Source organism: Mustela putorius, unplaced genomic scaffold (assembly GCF_011764305.1).
Source record: "Mustela putorius furo isolate JIRA1106 unplaced genomic scaffold, ASM1176430v1.1 tig00003853_pilon_pilon_pilon, whole genome shotgun sequence".
Taxonomy (NCBI): Eukaryota; Metazoa; Chordata; class Mammalia; order Carnivora; family Mustelidae; genus Mustela; species Mustela putorius.
The window spans coordinates 79,131,108-79,151,810 of NW_025422005.1; the positions used below are offsets into that span (position 1 = coordinate 79,131,108).

A 20,703-nucleotide genomic window follows, 5' to 3' on the forward strand; every position below is an offset into this window, starting at 1 on the left:
TTAGGGGGCGCCTGGGTGGCTCAGTGGGTTAAAGCCTCTGCCTTCAGCTCAGTTCATGATTCCAGGGTCCTGGGATCGAGCCCCACGTCGGGCTCTCTGCTCCGCAGGGAACCTGCTTCCTCCTCTCTGCCTGCCTCTCCTTCTACTTGTGATCTCTTTCAAATAAATAAACAAAATCTTAAAAAAATAAAATAGTATGTTTAGGAAAAAAGTACAATAAAATAGAATCATCTGTTCAGGCCTGCGGTAAACACACACATGTGCATGAAATTATTTACATGTATCAGTTTGCAGAACGAATGTTAACCATGGTGATCATCAGGAAAGTAGACCTTGTGTAATGTTTTTCTTTTCTCTTAAACTATATTTCATAATTTTTCTAAATTGAGCAAGTATTACTTGTAAAAAAAAAAACAGTAAATTTTAAAATGTCTATTCTCAAGCCCATTTGAGTAACAATAAATGTATGACGTGTGTGTATATGTCCACAGAATGCATCACGTGTAATAAAATAAAAATAACCTAGGCTTTATGACTCCAGAAAGTACATTTTCATCTACAGTCCTCTGTCCTTGGACTTGACTCTCCCAGTTCTGACAGAGCTGAGGCCAGGGAAGAAGACCCTGCAGCCTGGCGGGAAGGGGGGGGTGCGGGGGCGGGGGGCGTTGGGGAGGGGGGGGGGTTGGTGGGGGGGGGGGGGGGGGGGGGGGGGGGGGGGGATGGGGGCAGTGTGGGGGTGGGGAAGGCCTGGCTGGGCGGCCAGCCCGTCCCTCTGCCCGAGGGGAGTTTTACAAGCTTCCAGCCTGGGCAAAGGTTGTCCCAGGCCTGCACTTCCCACCGTTTAAATAAATCCCCACCCAGGTTATCTTCTGACTTTCTCTCTGAGCCACACACTTATAAAGGGTGAGGTGCAGCGAGGCCAGCCCGCCATCCCTGTCTGAACTCTTCGAAGACAGAGCCAAATCCCCTGCCCAGGCACTTACCACACAATCCGTGCTCAGCATGTGCTGGGCGATGACCTTGGGGTCGTGCTTTGTGAACAGTTCTTTCGCCCTCTTCAGCATTGCCATTTCCAGGGGCTTGTTCTCAGGAGGAAGGAGCTTTGACTCAAAGTCATTGGGTCTGAATGAGGAGGCCGTCTCCAGACGGGGCAGCACGAACTCAGCCTCACCCTTCTCTGGCCTCCGGTCCACCTGCATGGCCACTGCCTCCCAAGGGCCCGCCCCGTCATCCTCGAGGATCAAGTAGCTGGTGCCAGAGTTCCGGGGACCCGGCCCCCCGTTCTGCTTGGCCTTTAGCAGCTCCACGTAGCTGTCCTGGGCACAGATGGGGGGCCTTGCGCCCCTGTCACAGCCTGCAGCGAAGGCTGGGTTCAGTTCACAGTAGTTGGCCTCCGAGTTGAGCCAGGTGGATGGAGATGGGGGAGCCTTGAGGAAGGGTGCCTTGCAGGGCTTGGGGGGTGGCTTGGGGCACAGCTGGCTGTCTGAGCCCCTCAGAGCCTCCCCTGCCCTAGCGTCCGAGGAGACCCTCCGAACCAGTGCGGGGTTCAGGGTGGGCTCACTGCCCGTCCTGAAAACGGGTGAGTTTGGGCGGGGGCTTGTGTCCACCCCCGGGGACTGAGGGGGCAACTTGCAGCCTGTGGAGGGAAAGTGAGGGTCAGGAAAAGCTCAGCTGTGTGGGGGAACACAAGGCAAACCTGGAGTGACATCTCCTCCATTCACGCCCTTGGGGTTTCAGTTGTCACTTCCCACAGATAACACGGTAGGACCACCCCATGCCCAATCTAGTGCCATCCAGAGCATTTCAAGGGCTGGCTGGCCGCACCCCACTTCTGGGGGATTCTGAATCCCAGTGACTTCCAGCAGTTGGGCCGCAGTGTCACTTTATGGTCAGAGAAGACTAGTCCAGTCAAGGACAAGACATGGTGCCTGGAGGGCAGTTAGTAATCTAGTCTTGCCCTAAGAAACAGAAGTCCTTAGTCACAGAGCATGAGGGCCTGAATCACTCTCACGGCCAGGGTGGGTCCAGCCAGCCTGGAGGGAGAGCCGGAGGTACCCTAGGAAGTGGGGGACAAGATGCTGAGCTATCCCACCAGGAAGTGGTTCACCACGGGGCATGAAGAAAATCACCCTGTGGTCCCAAGGAGGGTCAGTTACAAAAATAATGAATGACCAACCATCCCTGGCTCACTAACACTGCTGCTTACAAGGTCGGCCCCCATCCCACAGCTCCTCACTCCTCTGGCTGCGAAAGGAGAGTGGAGAGGAGGAAGCCCAGCTCTGACCCAGCCCCCTCCGCTCAGGGAGGGCACAGGGAGAGGCTCCTCTGTCATGAAGGCTACCAGTCAGCGGTGAGCTGTGCGTCGGAAAACCTGGGTTCAAATGCCGGCTTCACCGGGGGCCGGACGGGTAACTCTGGAGGAGTTATGTCACCTCTGTGCCTCAGTGTCCTCAACAAGGAGAAGAGAATAATAATTTCCTCTGGGAAGGTTTGTAGTAAGGCTTAAAAGCTAGCTGGCACACATCAAGTGACCCGTCTCCCACAGAGTTTCACAAACCCCTTCCCCTCCAGCCTACAGGGCAGAGCCTTGTGTTGTCCCCATACCAGGGGACCAGAAGGGGTTGGAAAGCGCCTGAAGGCAATCAGGCTAACACTGCCACCCTCCTCCCAGAAAAGGTCCCAAGACCTACCAAGTGGCAGGTAACTTTCCGACTGGTGCGCTTTGAGGGAAAAGGCTCGTCGGTCCTGCATGTGATCCAGGCAGGCTGGCTGGCTACCGCTCTTCTCTTTATTTCTGAAGCCAAAGATAAGTGGAGCAGAAACGTGTCATTAAATCATAAAATCTTCAGGCAGCGTCATGGAAAGTTTTTACGAGAAGCCCGAGGGGTACAGCACATCCCAGCAGTAGAGGAATGTCTGTTGGAGGAGGAAATGACTGCTAGGGGCGGTTAGTTAACACAGGATTGTGCTCCGGGCTCCAGCCCCACGTTCCCAGGACCAATCCAGTCTGGTCCTCTGAGCCCTTCCATCCGGCTGAGCAGAGCAGAGCAAAGATCTCATGATCCTCTCAGGAAAATCTGATGAACCAGAATGTGTACTTTTTAACAGAGCTTAAAATTACTTACAGACCCAGGAGGAATGACTTGTTTAACTGAAAGGCGTTTCCACCATACCTCCTGGTGTCAGTTAGGAAGGAAGCCTTGAGGCAGTCTGCGTTTCAGCGCAAGTTCGCCATGTCCCGCAAATAAAGACCCTCTCGTCCTCCTGGAAGGGCCAGGGCCCCACAGCCATCCTCCGGCTGAGCTGGGGAAGGGCCCCGGTCTTCACTGAGCCCCGCACTGGGAGGCACAGAGCACAGTCACGCAGGGAAGCAAGGAAATATCACCTTCCACACAACTTGCTAGTAACCCCCCTGCTCCCCTGCCTACTTAGACCGGGAGGTTCTCTAGCCCCACAAACAGAATCTCTCCTTTGCTAAGAAGAGACTGCACCCCACCAGTCAAGTTGTAATGAACTTTAACTGGCCCTCCCACAAGCGTAGGTTACCGAAATCCCTAAGTTCTTTCCTACCTTTGCAAGCGACCAAGGAAAAAGCAAACACCCTCCTACCCCCCAAAACCAAACTCCCAGCAACAGAGAAATTCCAGCAAGCCCTCAGCGATAAGGCAGGGCAGAGGGCAAATTCCAAAAGGCAGTGGCTTCAGCCAAGTCTGCAGCGATCCTCAGAGCAGCCAGACTCTACTGGCCCAGAAACCCCACCTGCGGCGCACCCCGCTGGCCTGCCAACCAGCGAGGCCCAAGTCAGGTAAGGTGTGGGCTGGAGGGTGGGGGAGGGCAGGGCGCGGCAGCGGCAGCGGGCAGCCGGGAGGCGCTTCCCTGCCGAGCCCACTCCGCCCCCCGCGGTCAGACCTTCTGCTGCTCCGGCCAAGAAGGGACAGGGCTCAAAAAACTGCTTTCACTGGGCAGTCAAGAGTGGCTCTGTTGGGCCTGCCTCACTGATGGAGAGACTTTCTCAGTCTTCTATTCCTTATCTTAAAAAATAAATTTCTCTTCTAAATCTGGGTCACTGAGCACAGACCAGGAGGCAGGCCTTCCTGCCCAGCACTGCCCCAGGCAGGGGTTCTGGGCATTGCCCAATGCTCCCTGGCTCCGTTCATGACATTACCCTCCTCTTCCTCAGTTAAGCAACCAATTCCCACACTCAAAAAAGAAACAGAGGAAGAAGCACCTCTTCAGTATTTGAGGGATCTCAAGTCCATTCTTATTACTAAGAAAATGAGGATATCTGTGTATCCATTCTTGCCTTCCTCCCCGCGACTGAGTCCTACATTCTACTGCCCTCCCCAAATAATACTTATTATGATTATTCACACCTACATAGCCCTTTGGCACTGTTCTAAGCACTTTACAAGTCTTTAGTCATTTAACTCTCACGAACCCCATCATTCCGGTTGGGGAGAGTGAGGCCCAGAGAAGGTAAGTAGCTTGATCAGTGGTGGACCAGCAACTGTGGCCAGGCAGGCAGGGTCCCCAGCCAGACCCTGCCCAACAAGGACCAGAGCTTTGCAGCAGCGCACGGCCTCATGTGTATTGCCCAGCGTCCTGTGTTTTGCTTCTGAATCCTTGGTGTAGGCACGTGAGTTCAGGGGCCAGGGAGCCAGAGAAGGGGGCTGTGTCGCCAAGGGGCTGGAGCTAGTCTATACCCGGCCAGACCTGCCTTTTCCCTGCTCTCCTTCTCTCGAATGGTCAGAAGGCAGCACAGGCACCCAGCTCCCTGAGAGACAGGGTCCTATGTGAAGACAGCACACAGCACTGGCCATCAAGGGCAGGGTGCCTCAACCAGGCCTCCAGTTCTCTGGAATCTTCTCTCCCTTGTACCCAGGTTGGGTATAGCCTCCAGTCTCTCAGTGTCTCCCATCTCAGGAATCTCATTTTTTCTCACCAGGTCAATCACCCTTTCCATGTGGACCAAGCCCAAATCCAAGCCTTCAGGCCGAACTCCCCTCCCATACCTCCAGTCTGTTGCTGGACATTGGCACTCACTCAGAGATAAGCCTACGGCTATATCTCAGATGCAGCAACTGGTTTTTCCTCAGAGTCTGCCCCCTCTGACTCGCCTCTCTCCAACCTTCTCCACATGCACAAGAGTCCCAGGAAGCCAAGGTCCCAGGCTCTCCCTCCTCTACCCCTGCATAGCCTGACCCTCCGGACTCACTGACAGAGGTCTTCCTTCTCCGGACTCCCTCCCTGCCCCTCCCACACATGGCCACCCTGCTCCATTCTCAGGACCTTCACCATGTCAAGTCTCTGAGGCTCGTTCAAACCCTTCAGCCTGGCTTTCGGGCCTCCATGATCTGGCTGGGGTCAGCTCCCTAAGCTTGCCCCTCCTGGCCCCTTACTTGGGCCCTTTGCTTGGGCCCCACCAATCTACCCGCATGTCCTCTCCTAGAGCCCTGCACACACTCACACTGAGCCCCGTGCCTGGAGCGCCCTCCCCTTTGCAGTGTGTATCCAAATGTTCCCTGGTCCTCAGAGCAGCCGGAGTCATCCTTTCTTCACAGAGCTGTCCTGGCCAGGCCTCCCCTTCCTCAGCAACTGCCTCATCTCATGCATGCACAACTCAGCTGGGAGCTCAGCACGTGCTGCCTCGTGGCACTGTTCCAGAAATAGGTGGCACCCTTAGGAGCACCTCTTACTGCTCCTCACCCGTCTCACCAAAGTCTGGGCCTGTCCCAAGGGCCCCCGTTGGTCCCAGCACCCCCCCCCCAAACACACACACCCAGCGAGGCCCTGACCCACCTGAGGAGGTTCCCCTGGGGCGAGCTCTGCTCCCGGGCCTGCACGCCGCCCATGGTGAGGCTCAGCCTCTTGCCCGCGTCCTGCTGGACCTCGGGGAGGCTGCTGTCCCGCGCCCGGCCAGGCGAGACACCGTAGCGCTCCTCCAGGCAGCGCAGAGGCATCGTCCTGTTGATGGGCTGGAAGATGACGGCTCCGCTCTGCTGAGAGATGGGCCGGCGGTTGCCCACGTAGCAGCGCACCAGGCCGGGGATGGAGTCGAAGCTCTCAGTCTCGAACTGGTACTGCACGCGGCTGTAGGCCTCGCTGAGCCGCAGCACCGTCCGGCGGATCTTGAAGTGCTGAGCCAGGTTCTTCCACTGACAGGTCAGCACGAAGTTGCCGGGGCTGGACAGAGAGTCACGGACCAGGAAGTCGCCATCCCGCTGCACGAGGTTTTCCGACACCTTCGGGACAAAATGGGGAGGAGTCGGAAGGGCAAGCGAACATCCTGTTAAAGCGGCACTGTGCTCTGCTTCTTGGGGCTGACAGGAGACAAGGCTATTCTGTCTCTTCTTCTTCGGTGGGCTCTTTGTTTTCTCAAACGCCAAATTCTTAGAAGACCCAGGCATTCACCTAAGAAATACTGGATGCCCACCAATAAGGCACCAGGAATCCTGCTGGGGCGCCTGGCTTAGGGCGGGAAGGGGGAGCCCGCTGGCCTCCCTACGTCCCCACCGTCATGGGGCCTCTGTGGTGAGTGGAGATCCTGCTACCTCAGCGGGTAAGTAAGCGGCCAGGATGGACGGTCAGATGTTGTAAAGGTAAGGAAAAAAGTCAATTGGGAAGGGAGATAAGAAGTGCCTGGGAGGGGCCGAGGGCTGCTCTCTGAGACGGGGTGGGTCAGCAGGTGTCAGGAGAAGATGACCTGCACACAGACCTGAAGCAAGTGAAGTGACAGAAAATTAAAGAAAGAAGGAAATGCAGGGCCAGGGAGCCTGATCCTCCTCCCCACCCCCAATAGGCAGAGGACCGGGTTCTGTTGGCTGGTAGGAGGGGTCCACATGCAAGGGAGGCCAGAGGCTGTGGAAGCAGAGACTCGAGGGGGGTGCTGGGCTTGCCGCTCGCTGGCGGGCCTGTGACCAAGTCAGATCCATGTCTCCTCTCACTGGAGGAGTGTGATCTGCATATACAATCCAGGCAAAGCACTAGGATGGTGCCTGGAACACAGCAGGGGCTCAAAAACTGTTAACAATGAAGATGCTGATGTTTATTGCAAAAGGAGGATCAATACTGTGTTGCAGATGGCCGTTCCTCCAGCCAGACCACCTGGGTTTGCACTCTGGCTCTGCTGGGTGACTTGGGACAAGTTAGGTCATCTCTTTGTGGTTCAGTTACATCACCTGTAAAATGGGCTAATGTCTCCTACACAGTGGCTATGAAGATTTAATGGAGTAAAGGGTTAGCTGTTACTACCATTATTACTGGTACGGTGGGCCGTTTGTTAAACAATCAAAGGACAGGACGTGCAGCTGAAAAGCTGCACTTGTTGCAAGTGGGACGAAAGTTTACGATCACCATAAAGAGAAGGATGGTGATGACGGTCATGAGTTTTATGAGACTGGGACATATCTCCCAGGATATTCCAACACTGGATCAGCACACACACAACAGTGTGCCGCCACAGATACTTTAAACTTGCATCTTTGCCTAAGAATATGTTTTCACACAGAAATTCCATTTCTTGGGATTGGGCCTGAGGAAATAATTACAGTTATAAACATAGTAGTTATCTTAAAGCCTGTTGGTGAGGGTGCCCGCCCAAGAGTGGGGCACATGCACAATGGACATACATACAATGGAGGGTGGTGGGGAAGACTATTTCACAGCAGCACAAAAGGCCCAGAATGTATCATTAAATGAAGACAATGGGCTGCAAAAGTCTACGTCGTATGATCTCATACTTGCCAAGCCTAGAAGGAGGAATTATATCAAAATGTTTACAGTGGCTATCTCCAGGAGGGAGAATTATGGGTGAGAATTTCATTTTCTTCATTTTACTCTCTGTATATTCTACAATCGACTTTAAACTGTTTTTTAAAAAAAGTTAGAATAGAGATTATTTCTTTGATAGTGCTGAGAGATCTGCTACATTAAAAAAAATTGTCACAACTATGATGCCCTCCCCGCCCCTTTCCTGTCATGTTGTCCTGGGTGAGTGATTGGACAGATCAGGTTATGATAAAAACCTAAGAGAGGGGCGCCTGTGTGGCTCAGTGGGTTAAAGCCTCTGCCTTCGGCTCAGGTCATGATCCCAGGGTCCTGGGATCGAGCTCCGCATTGGGCTCTCTGCTCAGAGAGGAGCCTGCTTCCCCTGCCTTTCTCTCTGCCTGCTTCTCTGCCTACTTGTGTTCTCTGTCAAATAAGTAAATAAAATCTTTAGAAAAAAAAAAAACTCTAAGAAATTCTATACCCTAATTCCGCACTTTTATTTTTCAGTTTCTATATCTTTTTTTTTTTAAGATTTTATTTATTTTATTTGTCAGAGAGAGAGAGGGAGAGCGAGCGAGCACAGGCAGACAGAATGGCAGGCAGAGGCAGAGGGAGAAGCAGGCTCCCTGCCGAGCAAGGAGCCCGATGTGGGACTCGATCCCAGGATGCTGGGATCATGACCCGAGCCGAAGGCAGCCGCCCAACCAACTGAGCCACCCAGGCGTCCCCAGTTTCTATATCTTAAATTAAAAAACACTCACGGCTATCACTCTAAATGACAACCACACAGCATACATTCCAGGCCGTGGGGCTATGGTCGTTGGTGTAATTCCTCTTCTTCCCAGCTCCAGACAGGGGCCCGGACCGGGGAGAGATGGAGAATGAATAGTCACCAGCCCCACGAGGGCACTAGCAGCCTTGCTGCTCTTTGCCACCTGCCTCGATGATATCCTCTCTTCACCTGAAATTAAACTACTGCCTTAAGAGAGAAACTCCAAAGGGTATGAGGCTGCAGGCTGCCGGCCAGGAGTTCAATTATCTGAACCACAGGCCAGCCTTGTACCTCTTCAGATTATCCCCCTGCAGCCACAGCCTCCTGCCCCCTCCAGCTCTGCAGACCACAGAACACCTGACTTTCTTCCATCCACTTCCCTGGCATGTGGAAACGTGCCTTAGGTTCCTGACCTTAGTTCTCCCCAAGGTCTCCTTGGGGACGGACCCAAGTTACTAAAGTCCACTTGACTCTCTTTGCTTTTAGCTAAAGCAACGTGGCGCTGGAGGGTGACCCCGCGGGGCAGTCAATGTGGTGGTGTCTGAGGACGGCTGGGCGTGCGCTGGCAGGAAGGAGCAGGTACCTGGCGGGGGATGCGTCCGTGGTACCAGGCGTGGCTGCGCAGGTCCTCACCACTCAGCAGCAGCTCCTCCTCCAGCTCCTTCTTCAGCCTCTCGGGGGTCCTGTCCATGACGTGCCTCTCCTTGGAGAACTGCAACACAGGGTCAATGGTGACGTCCCCCAGCTGCCCGGGACAGCCAGGCCTGCCGGCTGGAAAGACCAGCCAGCGTCGCAGTTGGCTGCTTGGCTAGTCAAGCCAGTTTATGCCAAAAGCCTCGTTCAGGTAGGGGAGCCTGGATAATGATTACAATTAGCTGTGACCTTTCATTTCTCCGGCTACAAGTATGCAGTAATGTTTTCACCTACACACAGGGACTCTGGTAGGAGAGCTGGCGGAGCTTTCCTGTGTGTGTGTGTGGGGGGGGGGGGGGCTCAGAAAGCAGCTGCAGACAAGGGGAGTGGGGTAGGGGGCGCCAGAGAGATGAGTAGGGAGGAAGGCACAAGTAAGCCAGGGGACCTACCTCCTTCTCCTTGGGAACTGTCCTAAGAGGGAGCAGGAAGGACAGCCGCCCATTGGCTGGCCCACGGTCCAGAGCCGTAGAACATGGCGGCCCAAAGTGCAGTCCCCCCACTGACGATGGTAATGGCCCTGAGTTCTTTGCTACTGGCAAGCTGCAATTCAGGAACTGAGTTTGCCTTTACAAACATTTTAGAAACGGACAGAAGATATTGTCTCTTGAATCTACTTACACAAGTCTGACTTTGTATTTTGTAGGTCTTTTTAATTTCCTTTTTCTGATATTTCATTTTGAGGACAGACTGGAACTTGAAACTGAAACACTGGTCTTTTGCCTCTGAAGGTTTGAGGAGTATCACGGAGGTAGGTGGCCATGCAGCGGCCAGGGCAGGGGTCTGGATGGGCGACAGAGCCTCCAGATCCCTTTAGAATCCACGCACACTCACGTGTCAGCTGCACTTGCACTCCTGCCTCAGGGATCACTGGCTGAAGGTCATGGCAGCAGAAAAAGGCCGTGTCCTTGGGTTTTCCCAAGTTCCCCACCTTGGCCTCAAAAGCTTCTAGGATCTCCGAATTCTCCTCATCACGCTGCTCTGCTCTGCTCTGCAGCAAGGGAAGGGGCCCAGACCCTTCTCCACCCAAGGAAGAGGAAGCAGACTTGGGATTTTTACAGCCCTCAAGTCTCAGTGGGCATGTTGGCCCAGGAGGGTACTGGCTGCAGGACTCAGGGCCACTCTCAAAGTGGGGCTCTGGTTTACCAGTTGCTTACTTCTCCCCCCTCCACTTTGCCACCACTCCCTGTCCCACAGAGCAGACACCTGCATCACAGAGATGCCAAGGCCAGCTATATCAACTGCCCTCAGTCACCGGCAGCGCTGTTCCACGCTCGTCGTCAACTCTGTAGTTACATCGGAAGACCCTCATTGAGAAGACTGCAGTCCAGAACGCACATCGTCAACCACACTGCGTTTCCTGATAGTTTATTTTCTGTCTCGCCTCCCACTGGATTTTAAGTTTCACGAGAGTGGAAAAAGCCACCTGCCGCCCTCCAGCAATGCTTGAACAAATTAGGCTCTCCGCAGTCACTGAATGAACCAATACCCCAAGATGAGGCCTCTCTAGCCTTTCCTTCGTGATGGAGCTTCTCTTCTTTACTCGCAAACTATATGAAGCCTCATGTTAGCTGAGGCGTGTTGCCACACAACTCAAGGACGTCATTCCTCAATTTTCCTCCCTTAATGTCATCATGTGGCCAAGGAAAGGTACACAGCTGCTTAGCAGGACTTCTAAGCCCAGACCTGACGGCTGGAGCTGTTGGTGCCATCTTGGACACGAGGAGGGAGCCACAGCCTCCAAGTGGGGAGCAGAGGCCCCAATAGGCCCGATCCCTCACAACGGTGGGGTCAACAGGCCAGTCCCAGTTTGCCCACCTCCAGGTATTCTGCATGACCTTCTGTCCTGTTTAAGCCCATATTTTGGTTGTTCCTGTTGCTGGCAGCTGAACTAAACTCCTAACCGATGCTGTGACCCTACTTTCCATTCGGCCACCCTGACAGTCTTTCTGCCAAGCCCGATTCCCTCATCCTGTGCCCCGGGCCCACTTCTTCTTGGCCTGAGGTCTGAAAATGTAGTCATCAGGAGTCATGCCCCAGTTAACCCTCCACCCAAACTGTATTCACCCACACCCGAAAAGCTATTCCCATGTTTCTCTTTACAGCCAGCCGCCTTTCTTCCGGATGCCCAACACCCAGGCCACTTCCCACCATCATCCCCTCTCTCCTTCTCAGCATCCTTCACAAAGAGCCAAGATTTCTTCGCATTTTATAAACAGTAATCCTTCACTCCAGATTTTGACATAATACTGCTTTACACTTGTTACCGGAGATAGAAAATCTGCTATCTTGTTGCTTCTGCCCTAATTCCTTAGAGGAATATCCACAATTATTGTTCTCCCCCCAACTGTGGACTGTGAAGTTGCGGCACTGTCAGCCGCTGTAGGAAAGTACCCAGGAAGGAGAGAAAAGGGGGGTCAGGTAGATTGACCCTACCTTGAGATGGAAACTCAGATTTCAAAAACTATGCCCTTAAGCTCTTGCATAATTTGTGCAAAGTTAGGAGGTTACCCAATTGACTAGATTTCCAGCTGGGGTAGAGAGAGAAGGAGGGAGATAAAGAGGCAGGAGGAGAGGGAGTGGGAGACAGATCCAGGCCAGCAAGCAATTGCAAGCAAGGGGACTCTTCATTGCAAGCCAGTGAGAGCTGGTTCTACTACCCTAAAAAGAACCAGATCGGTTTCTGAGAGCCTCTACCTCAGCCTCAGACGTGGGCAACATCTCTCAAACAGCTGACCAAGGCAATCAGAAGTCACCCACACAGGGTCGCCCTCGTGATTACATTAGTAATTGTTTCAGGGGTAAATGCCTTCTAGAACTTTCACATACTCTTTTAATCACATACATTAATGCAACTTTTATTATTCTTCTGAAGTGCCTATATTTTATGAGCCTTGCCCTTGTCAACTACGATGGTGCCACGATACATAAGTACTTTGATGGGCTGTCAACCTCATGGCGGGTGAGGGGTGACCGTAAAATTTGGCAAAATGTATCCATTTGCATCTTTGAGAGCACTGTGATGGATATCTGTGCTCCTCTGAGATGAAGAATGACGTTCCCGCTTCACAGGATATATTGGTCACATGGGACTGTGAGGTTGGCAGAATTCCGTCGGCTTGCCCCCAACAACCAGAATTTCTGCTAACGGTGCAGCCCTCCACTCAATGTGACCATCTGGGGCAAACATGAATTTGCTCCTGAAATGCAGCCCTTTCAGTCATGGCCTCAGCTAGTTTTGGGGTCTCTGGGGCCACAAAAGAAATTCTAGCAATTTAGGGTAACACAGCAGTACCTCTGCTCTTAGCAATGGTTTATCCCATGGGTGTGGTTACTAGTGTCCTTTGAAGTTCTGACTGATGCCACTAATGCCAGAAAAAGTCTCCTGGCCTTCCTGAGATTATCTTCTGAGGAAAAAAGGAGAAAAGAGAAGTCCCTATTCCCACAATCACACACGTTGTTATCTTCTGCCGGGCCCAGAATTATGCATGAGGCAGCCAAAGAGTCGTACAGGTCGATCACTCCAGTGCCTTCCAATCTCAGGAGAGGAAAGAACACACAAGCTCTTCATACTAATCTGGCCCCATTCTTATAGCCTCTTCTCTCAGCTCATGTTTCCCAGCTCTTCCCCATTTGTTTCTGCAGACATCTTATGAATTCATGTGCCTCAGAGACTCTCTGGACCCAAGTCATTCTCAGTATTCTGTGAGCACGAGACAGTGGGCTTCTGTGACAGGGGGCACCATGACACCCCAGAGCCAGGTCAGTAGGGCCTGGCTTCCTCAGAAAGTTTACACGAAATGGTAATAGGTCCTCACTGGCCCTTTGGGTTTTATGTTCTTTCACTACCAGAGAGACAGCAAGAAAACCCATGAATATCTCTATCTTACACAGATGTTATGGATGTTAATAACAAGCACACTGTAGCAACACACCTTTTCCTCCATGCTCACATTCTCTAACTACTCACCCCTGCATCTGAACTGCATGCCTAGAAGGCAGGTCTCACTGTGTGACCTGAGCTCCTCGTGTTGAGGAGAGGAGGGGATGGGGGTGGGCTCAAGGGCTGGAGGCAGAGTCGAGTTTCTCTGCCCCAGCGCGGGCTCCGGATCCAGCCATACCGAGCTCCCCACCACAAGGTAGCTGGGGTGTACCCACCAGAGAAAGATTTGCTGCTAGGCTTTAAATCAAGAACATTCTGGGGGCGCCTGGGTGGCTCAGTGGGTTAAAGCCTCTGTCTTTGGCTCAGGTCATGATCCCAGGGTCCTGGGATCGAGCCCCACATTGGGCTCTCTGCTCAGCAGGGGACCTGCTTCCTCCTCTCTCTTAGCCTCTCTCTCTGCCTACTTATGATCTCTGTCTGTCAAATAAATAAAACCCTTAAAAAAAAAAAAAAAGAACATCCTGCCTGTGAGCTCTGCCAGGTTCACTGGAGCGACCAACTTCCCCACTGCCCACACGAGAGAAAGACGTGGGCTCCTACTCCGAGGCTTTGCCTGAGTTGGGTGGAGCCACCAGAAATGTGAGAGTTCTTGTTGGGGGAGGGATGGGGTACAAGAAAAGGGGCTATGGACATAGATGAAGTAAGAAGAATACCTTGAGCAGAAGAAAAAGAAAGGGAGGGACGTTTAGTAACTACTGTATCATGGTTTCCAACTCACACGGCTCCACCTCCAAAATGTCATCTCATCCCAGTAGTTCGTTCTGGGGGCTGATGCAGGGGGTGGGGGAGGCCCACACCTATCCGACCAAACTGAAGTTCAGCCAGTAAATTCGTGCATTACCGTAACTGTTGCTTCTCAGGGAAACCTGAGTCTAGCTACCCCCTTCCCGCTGCCAGCATTTTAAGGACCCTGATGTCAGCACACTACCACTCCTCTCCCCCACATCCACAGGCTGCTGGGCCACTGATAGGCTGCGTGGTTTTCGTTAAATGACTTCATCTCTCTGCAGAGCCTCAGGCTCCTGGTCTGCAAAATGGGGATGATAGTACGAGACGAGATGTTCATCAGGATGGAATGGGTCCCTATCTGCAAAGCATTCGGAACATTTCTGGACACAAAAGGCATGGGTTACTATTATCACAGATCTACCAGAATGCGACGTGTCTGGTTATATAAAAGAAACACTTCTCCCTGGAGGTGCTTTCAGTCTGCTGTCCAGGTGCGTAGGGCGTGGGTGCCTGGGAGGGAAGCAGTTCAGGAGAATGGCCACGTGTCCACAGGTGGCCTCGCACACCCGCCCACCTGCCCGCCCAGCCCCTCTGGTCCTGCTACAGCACCAGGACCAGTCCGAGCTTGCTGTGGCCCGCTCCCAGAATCATGCCTATCGCTTTGAATCTGGACTGAACGTCTCTGCAGCCCCATACGGCCCCAGCAAGTCTATTCTTGACAGGCTGGAATAGCCAGAGCCCAGGGGGATGGTTGGAAAACACATTCTGGACATACAGAGCCAGTTCCACAAATGTGCTGCGAACTTTGATTGACACGGAAACCCGCATTTCAACAGCTCTCCCAGAAAGAAAAAGCTGCTCTGGCCCGGGAGGAATGGAGCCCAGGGTCTCCTCTCACAAGGCCTGCCTGACATTAGAGCATGCATTTCAAATCAGATGGAACAATAGGACCCAGCAGCCTTGGAGGAGGAGGTCTGCGCTCCTGAGTTTGGGGACAGAGGGAGGGCGTGCACACTGTAAGCTGTGGGAAAGCCCCAGAGAAGGCAACATACTCATTTGTATGTAGGAGACCTCAGAGCTGACTGGAAAAAGATGTCATCTGCATTATAATTAATATTTATTTTACTCTGTTCCTGCCTCTAAGAAAAGCTTCCCAGTTCCCATAGAATTTTAAATTGCGCAAATCACCAGGAAAGATCCTGTCCCCAGGCCCAGGGGCTGAAGGTAGAAAGGGCAAGTCTGAGACGGCACCACTTCCTGGCCATCGGACAATCAGGGCCACGCACTTGGCCAAGTTATTTGCCAAGAGGGGGATGACACCCTGGCCCTGCCCTCAGGAGGGCACAGTGCTCTCGGAAGACCACACGCAGAGAACAGTTTAAACTCAGCCCTGAGCTCTGGAGACATGCCACTGCCTGGACCTTATCCCTGCGCTTCTGCTCTGGAGCCTGGGCAAGATACTCCCCGTCACTAGCCTTTGGTTTTCCCCTGTCAAAATGAGAAAAGTCGCTGTGGCCCCACACCGGTGGCGGGTGCATCATGGGACTCGAAGCACATGGTTCCTGCACTTCACACTGACCCACGATGTGGAGCAGACTGGGTGAAGGAAGAAATCAGCGAGCAGAGAGAAGAGGAGCAAGAGAGGGAAGGTGTCCCAGGGGCATGCACATCCCTAAAGCCCCAGCTGATTCCTTCCGCAGCAAACTCCTCTTGTGACCTAAGCTACTTCGCTCTGGACTCCTGTCACCTGTGCCAAAGACATCCTCATGCAGAAGGCTGGGATCGGACCGAGGGGAGTTGGACATTGGAGGCTGAGAGGTCAGACCTTCATGCTCCAGACAGTGAGTCACCGAAAACCTCTGCCTAGATTTTCAATAGGCAACAGGTACCCAAAAAGATGCTTTTAGACAGATCAATCTGGTTGCAGTGGGCAGAGGGGCTGGGCTCGACCCAGGGCACAGAGCCAGTCTGAGACTTCTGAAATGTGCTGATGATGGCCAAATCTCCATCCCCAGCCCTCAGGGTGGGTGTTGGGATACTGACAGAATCCACTCCAGAACTTGGATGTTGATATAAATAAATGGAACTGATCTCTGCAAAGCCTGCCCTTCTCCCCCCTTCCTGGTCACCGGCACCTCCTCTGTCCTCATTACCCAAGCCAGAACCCTCGGAACTGGCTTCCACCAACACAGAACTTCCTGATTCTACTGCTTACCAACATGCATTCTAATCCCCACAGAGGTTACCCTGTTCTGTTCTCCCTGAACTTCTGTAGCAGCCTCGTAACAACCCCCCTACCCCCATCTCTGCTCCTAAACTCAGCCACCTATGAGGTCACACACTTATCATAGCACTCTGGCTCGGCGATGTTAAGTCAAGAGGTGCCCCAGTGAGGGCTGACATGAGATCCGGAGACTCTCTTAGCGCCCCCACAAGAACCTGATGGGCTCCAATGACTGGTTTTTATTCTCCCAGGGCTCAGACCTGGTTCATGGGGGACATAGACCCCTATCCTGCCCTGTCCTCCAACCCCTGACTCTGAATGCATTCCTTTTAACCCCAGTGAGGTGAACTACCCCCTTTGCCATACACTGACACCGCATACTGGCATCCAGGTCTGAATCTGCTGGAAGACCTAGATCACAGGAGGGCTATGGATGCCTATGTGAGGATCCCTTAGGGATTCCCCCAAAGTAACCGGCAGAGGCTTGACAAGTGGGGGAGATGGGCCAGGGTGCTGCCGTCATGTGGTGTGGATCCATGAATCAGAGGGTCACCCCTGCAGAGGCTTCAACTGCCTGGCAAGAGCCCATGCTGGGGAATGGAGAGAGGACAGAGGGGAAGCTAGATAAGGCGGGTAGGAGACTTAAAGGTCTAAGTATGCCAATCTATTCTCTAATCCACTAAGGACAGCTAGCCAGTGAGGCAATGTGGTCCACCAGACAGAAGCTCTTTGAGGACAGAGGCCAGACCATATTTGCCTTTGGCTCCCAGAGCCTAGCTTTGTGCCTGGCACACAGCAGGTGCCTGGTAAACACTTACTGACTGGAACCAAGCTTCCTGACCCTGGGTGGGGAGAAAAATCCAGTTTGGAGGCTGGTCGAGAACAGGTGATCCTGGCCACCTTTCTAGACTTTGCTGAACTAGTTTCTGTATGCACCAAGAGGGGAAGAGCTCTCACTCCCCCGGACTACCTGACCTAAGGCACAGGAAACATAGGGTCCCGACACCCACCCTGGTGTGTGCGGACTTGAGACAATGCAGAATCTGAAAGCCCTTTCCAAGAAGACTGGTAGCCATAAGAATGGAAAGTTACTTCACTGAAGAATTTTTCAAGGACTTGTAAAATCCATCAAGGTTTTAGAGATTAACTAGCATTAAAAGAAGTCTTAAAAAAAAAAAAAAAGAAAAGAAAAGGAGGAAGGGAGGGAATCTGTGCATGACAAGAGGCAAGGGAAGAGAGAGAGAGAAGGAGAGAGGCCTGCTTTTGGGCTATTCTATCCTAATCAAGAGTGGGGGGCCAAAGCACCCTGAAGCTACTGGCTCTCAAACAAAAGCTTCCTTTCTTTGGCCCTGAGCAGGTTATTCCATTGAGGGAGCAGTCAACAACAGTCCGGGACTCTCATCAAGTAGCACCAAACAACCATGCAGGTCACATTTTTCTAGAAATCAAATCCAGAAATTGTGATCACAAACAACACTCTAAGTGTGTCTGGTGTCGCAGATCATAGCACAAAATTGGTCTATTTTCTGAGTGAAGCCCGAGTCCTCCTGCATGCTGCTGGGAAACCCGTCAGGGACGTGCCCAGAGCAGCCACCAGGTGGCTCAAGTTAATGCAGGAGTTCAAAGGGGGCAGACCCCTCTCTCGAACCCACCCAGCCTGTGATGCCTGGGAGCCTGTGTCATTGCAGTCCCGAAATAAGCACGAACAGACTAAGGGACTGAGCTCCTGCTCTCAAAACAGCACACACCGCCGCAGAACACAGAGCATTCCGAAGCCTCACGGAGGCTGCCACATGCAGGGCTGTTCTGCAAGTCTATCCGCCTAAAACCGACATCCTTTGGTCATGTCAGAAATGAGGTCCCTGTGAGGACCTGCCCTGTGCTCATCTTCAAGCAGTGGCCTAGTTTATAATCAAATTCCAAAGTCTATCAAGGGCTCTTTAGAAGATCCAGGTGGTACCTTTTTACCAATGAACACCTGTAGAAATTGGGGCACCTGAGTGGCTCAGTGGGTTAAGCCTCTGCCTTTTGCTCAGGTCATGATCTCAGGGTCCTGGAATTGAGCCCCTCATCGGGCTCTCTGCTCAGTGGGGAGCCTGCCCCCCACCTCTCTGCGTACTTGTGATCTCTCTCTCTGTCAAATAAATAAAAATCTTAAAAATAAAGAAAAGAAAACCTGCAGAAATTGATCATGAACCCATATGACAAATAAAACCCAATTACTCCTGCCATTCTTAACCCTGCCCACTGGCCAACAATAAAGACCCAGTTCTCCCCAAGTTTAGGCCCAGTAACTCTAAGCAGGATCCCTCAGATGTTTTCATCGGAGGCAGAATGGAAGGAAGGAAGGAAGGAAGGTACCATTTGTGCCAATCTTCAAGCCTTGATATGAAACCATTTGTATACTGGGTTCTGTGTCACCTTTTATCAACACTCACTTTCTTTATGGCTTGCCTAAAAATATTTTATTATACTCCCAAGATAAATGAAGGAAGGCTTGAATGTACTGGTGCAGCTCTCCCACTGGATGCTAGGCTAGACGAATAGCATTTCCTTGCTAATAACTATAATTAAAGCCAAGAGCTTTAGTTAAGTACACAATTAACTTTGTAAACAAAAGCCCAAAGACGGGATGGGAATCAAATTTAGATTTTAAATACCCCATTTGGTAGACAAAAGCAAATGGTGGCATGGGCAGTTGGGCATTTCAACCTGGTCCGGTCCAGTGCACGGGCACATGGTGGCCTGGCCCTCGGCTCCGGGACACGTGCAGCACATCTCAAGAATGCCCCTCATACGCAGCCACAGAAAATTTCCATATTGATTACAACGGCTGCCTGGCAGATGGCACATATCCTGAGGAAAGGTGCCTTATTCGAATTCATGCACAGGTGCTCTCTGGGCTAGAAGGGAGAGTCTCTGAGCATGTCCCCCACCTTGTAAGTATTGGGCTGTTGACAAATGGGGACCTCCGGTCTCACTGGGGCCCCTTCCCCTGAGCCTGTGCCTTTCAATCCTTACACTAAAGCTCAATGAAATAGTCTTCATGGGCAGCTTCCTAACTCCTAACCCTCTTGGCTAGAGTGTCCCAGAAATGGTCAGGAGGTCAATTTTCAATCAAGAGCTTGATAGTCATGGGAACACCGTGCCTCTGATTACTTCACCTTCTTGGCCACAGTGCTGCAGAAACAATCAGGAGGTTAGTTTTAAATCAAGAGCTTGTTAGCCACTGGAACACCATGCCCGTGATTAGACTCTGAGACCAAGCGCCTGCTGTGCCACTTGGCCTCCTGGACTAGATCTGACGGGAGACGCGGGCGTGGGTAAGAATGACTCTGCGGCCTGACAGTTACCGTCTCTTTGAGGAGACAGACATCTGAAGAGAATGTATGGTGGTAGCAGTTTTGCTGAAGTTCTGGGAGTTCTCTATCCTATCTGAGGTCAGTGAGGGTGTCTGGCCCCTTGTGAGAAAGGAATCGGTGGTGAAGACATCTCATAAAATCTCAGAAAGTTTAGCACTCTGCAACACTTCAGTTAATTCGATGTTGATGTTTAAGTACCCTGATGACATAAATTTCTCCTTTCTAAATCCTAGAAAGAATCTCATCTTCAGAAAAGATTCTGCAGATGGCTTTTGATGCCATTTTACCATTTTATAATTAAACCTGTATAATTTATCACACTTAACACCAGATTCTTGCTCCAGTGCCATTAAAAACAGATTTGCAATTTGCTGTTAAGATGCTTCATTTTCCTATCACATGGGATTTTTCTTTTCACACACAAACGATGATATGGGGGCTGTCAGACCCTAGCACAGACAGGAAACCACCATCAAACCCACTGGAGAGCCCAAATCCAAGAGATTTCGTTTTTACTCATTATCGTACCTTATCAAACACTTAACAAAAGAGGCTCATAAGCCATGAATAAGAAATATGAACAGAACATCTGTGGAACTCGTTGTTTATCAAGGTTCTGAAAAATTTCCATTAAAATTCTGCTTTCCATATGTGTGTATGAAAAAGATTAGTTTCATTTTAAATTGTGCAGGTTGGAGTCTAAACAGGGTGCACCCCCTAGGGGCAGAAGTAACTTGATCTGGACGTCTGAGTGGCTCAGCGGTTAAGACCCTGCTCAGGTCATGATCTAAGGGTCCTGGGATTGAGCCCCACATCGGGCTCTCTGCTCAGCAGGGAGCCTGCTTCCCCACCCCCCCGCCCCCACCGCCTGTCTCTGCCTACTTGTGATCTTTCTCTCTGTTTCAAATAAATAAATAAAACCTTTAAAAAAAAAAAAAAAAAGAAGTAACTTGATCCCCCCCAAGGCTTAACTCATCCCATTAGGCTCCCCATTAGGTGCCTGTAGCTCCCCCTCGATGCTCAACCCCTGTTGCCTTTTATTCCCCGTCATTCTCTAGGCAAGGTCTCCAAGCCCTTCCATCTTGTAGGATCACGATGTTACTGCTTTTGAGGCTTGGTTTTATTCTGATGGAACACCAAGGGACTGAAAATTATTTTTCACAAGAGACTGATGAGTCCAAAACCTGTAGGAGGAATGTGAAGTTGGACAGCACGG

General features: G+C 51.8%; 1 protein-coding gene across 5 annotated transcripts in view; it reads right to left on the minus strand.

Moving 5' to 3' along the window:
- The window catches only part of BCAR3 (BCAR3 adaptor protein, NSP family member), a 109,805-nt gene that overhangs the window by 21,181 nt on the left and 67,921 nt on the right, over positions 1 to 20,703 (minus strand). For 3 of the 5 annotated variants that reach the window (XM_004752575.3, XM_004752574.3, XM_004752576.3), the window contains 4 exons: positions 9,123 to 9,251; positions 5,800 to 6,242; positions 2,691 to 2,794; positions 984 to 1,636 (listed from right to left, as the gene is read on the minus strand). In XM_004752575.3, the coding sequence (XP_004752632.1) occupies positions 984 to 1,636; positions 2,691 to 2,794; positions 5,800 to 6,242; positions 9,123 to 9,251 (1,329 nt within the window). The other 2 variants (XM_013056133.2, XM_013056132.2) reach the window with 2 other exon arrangements.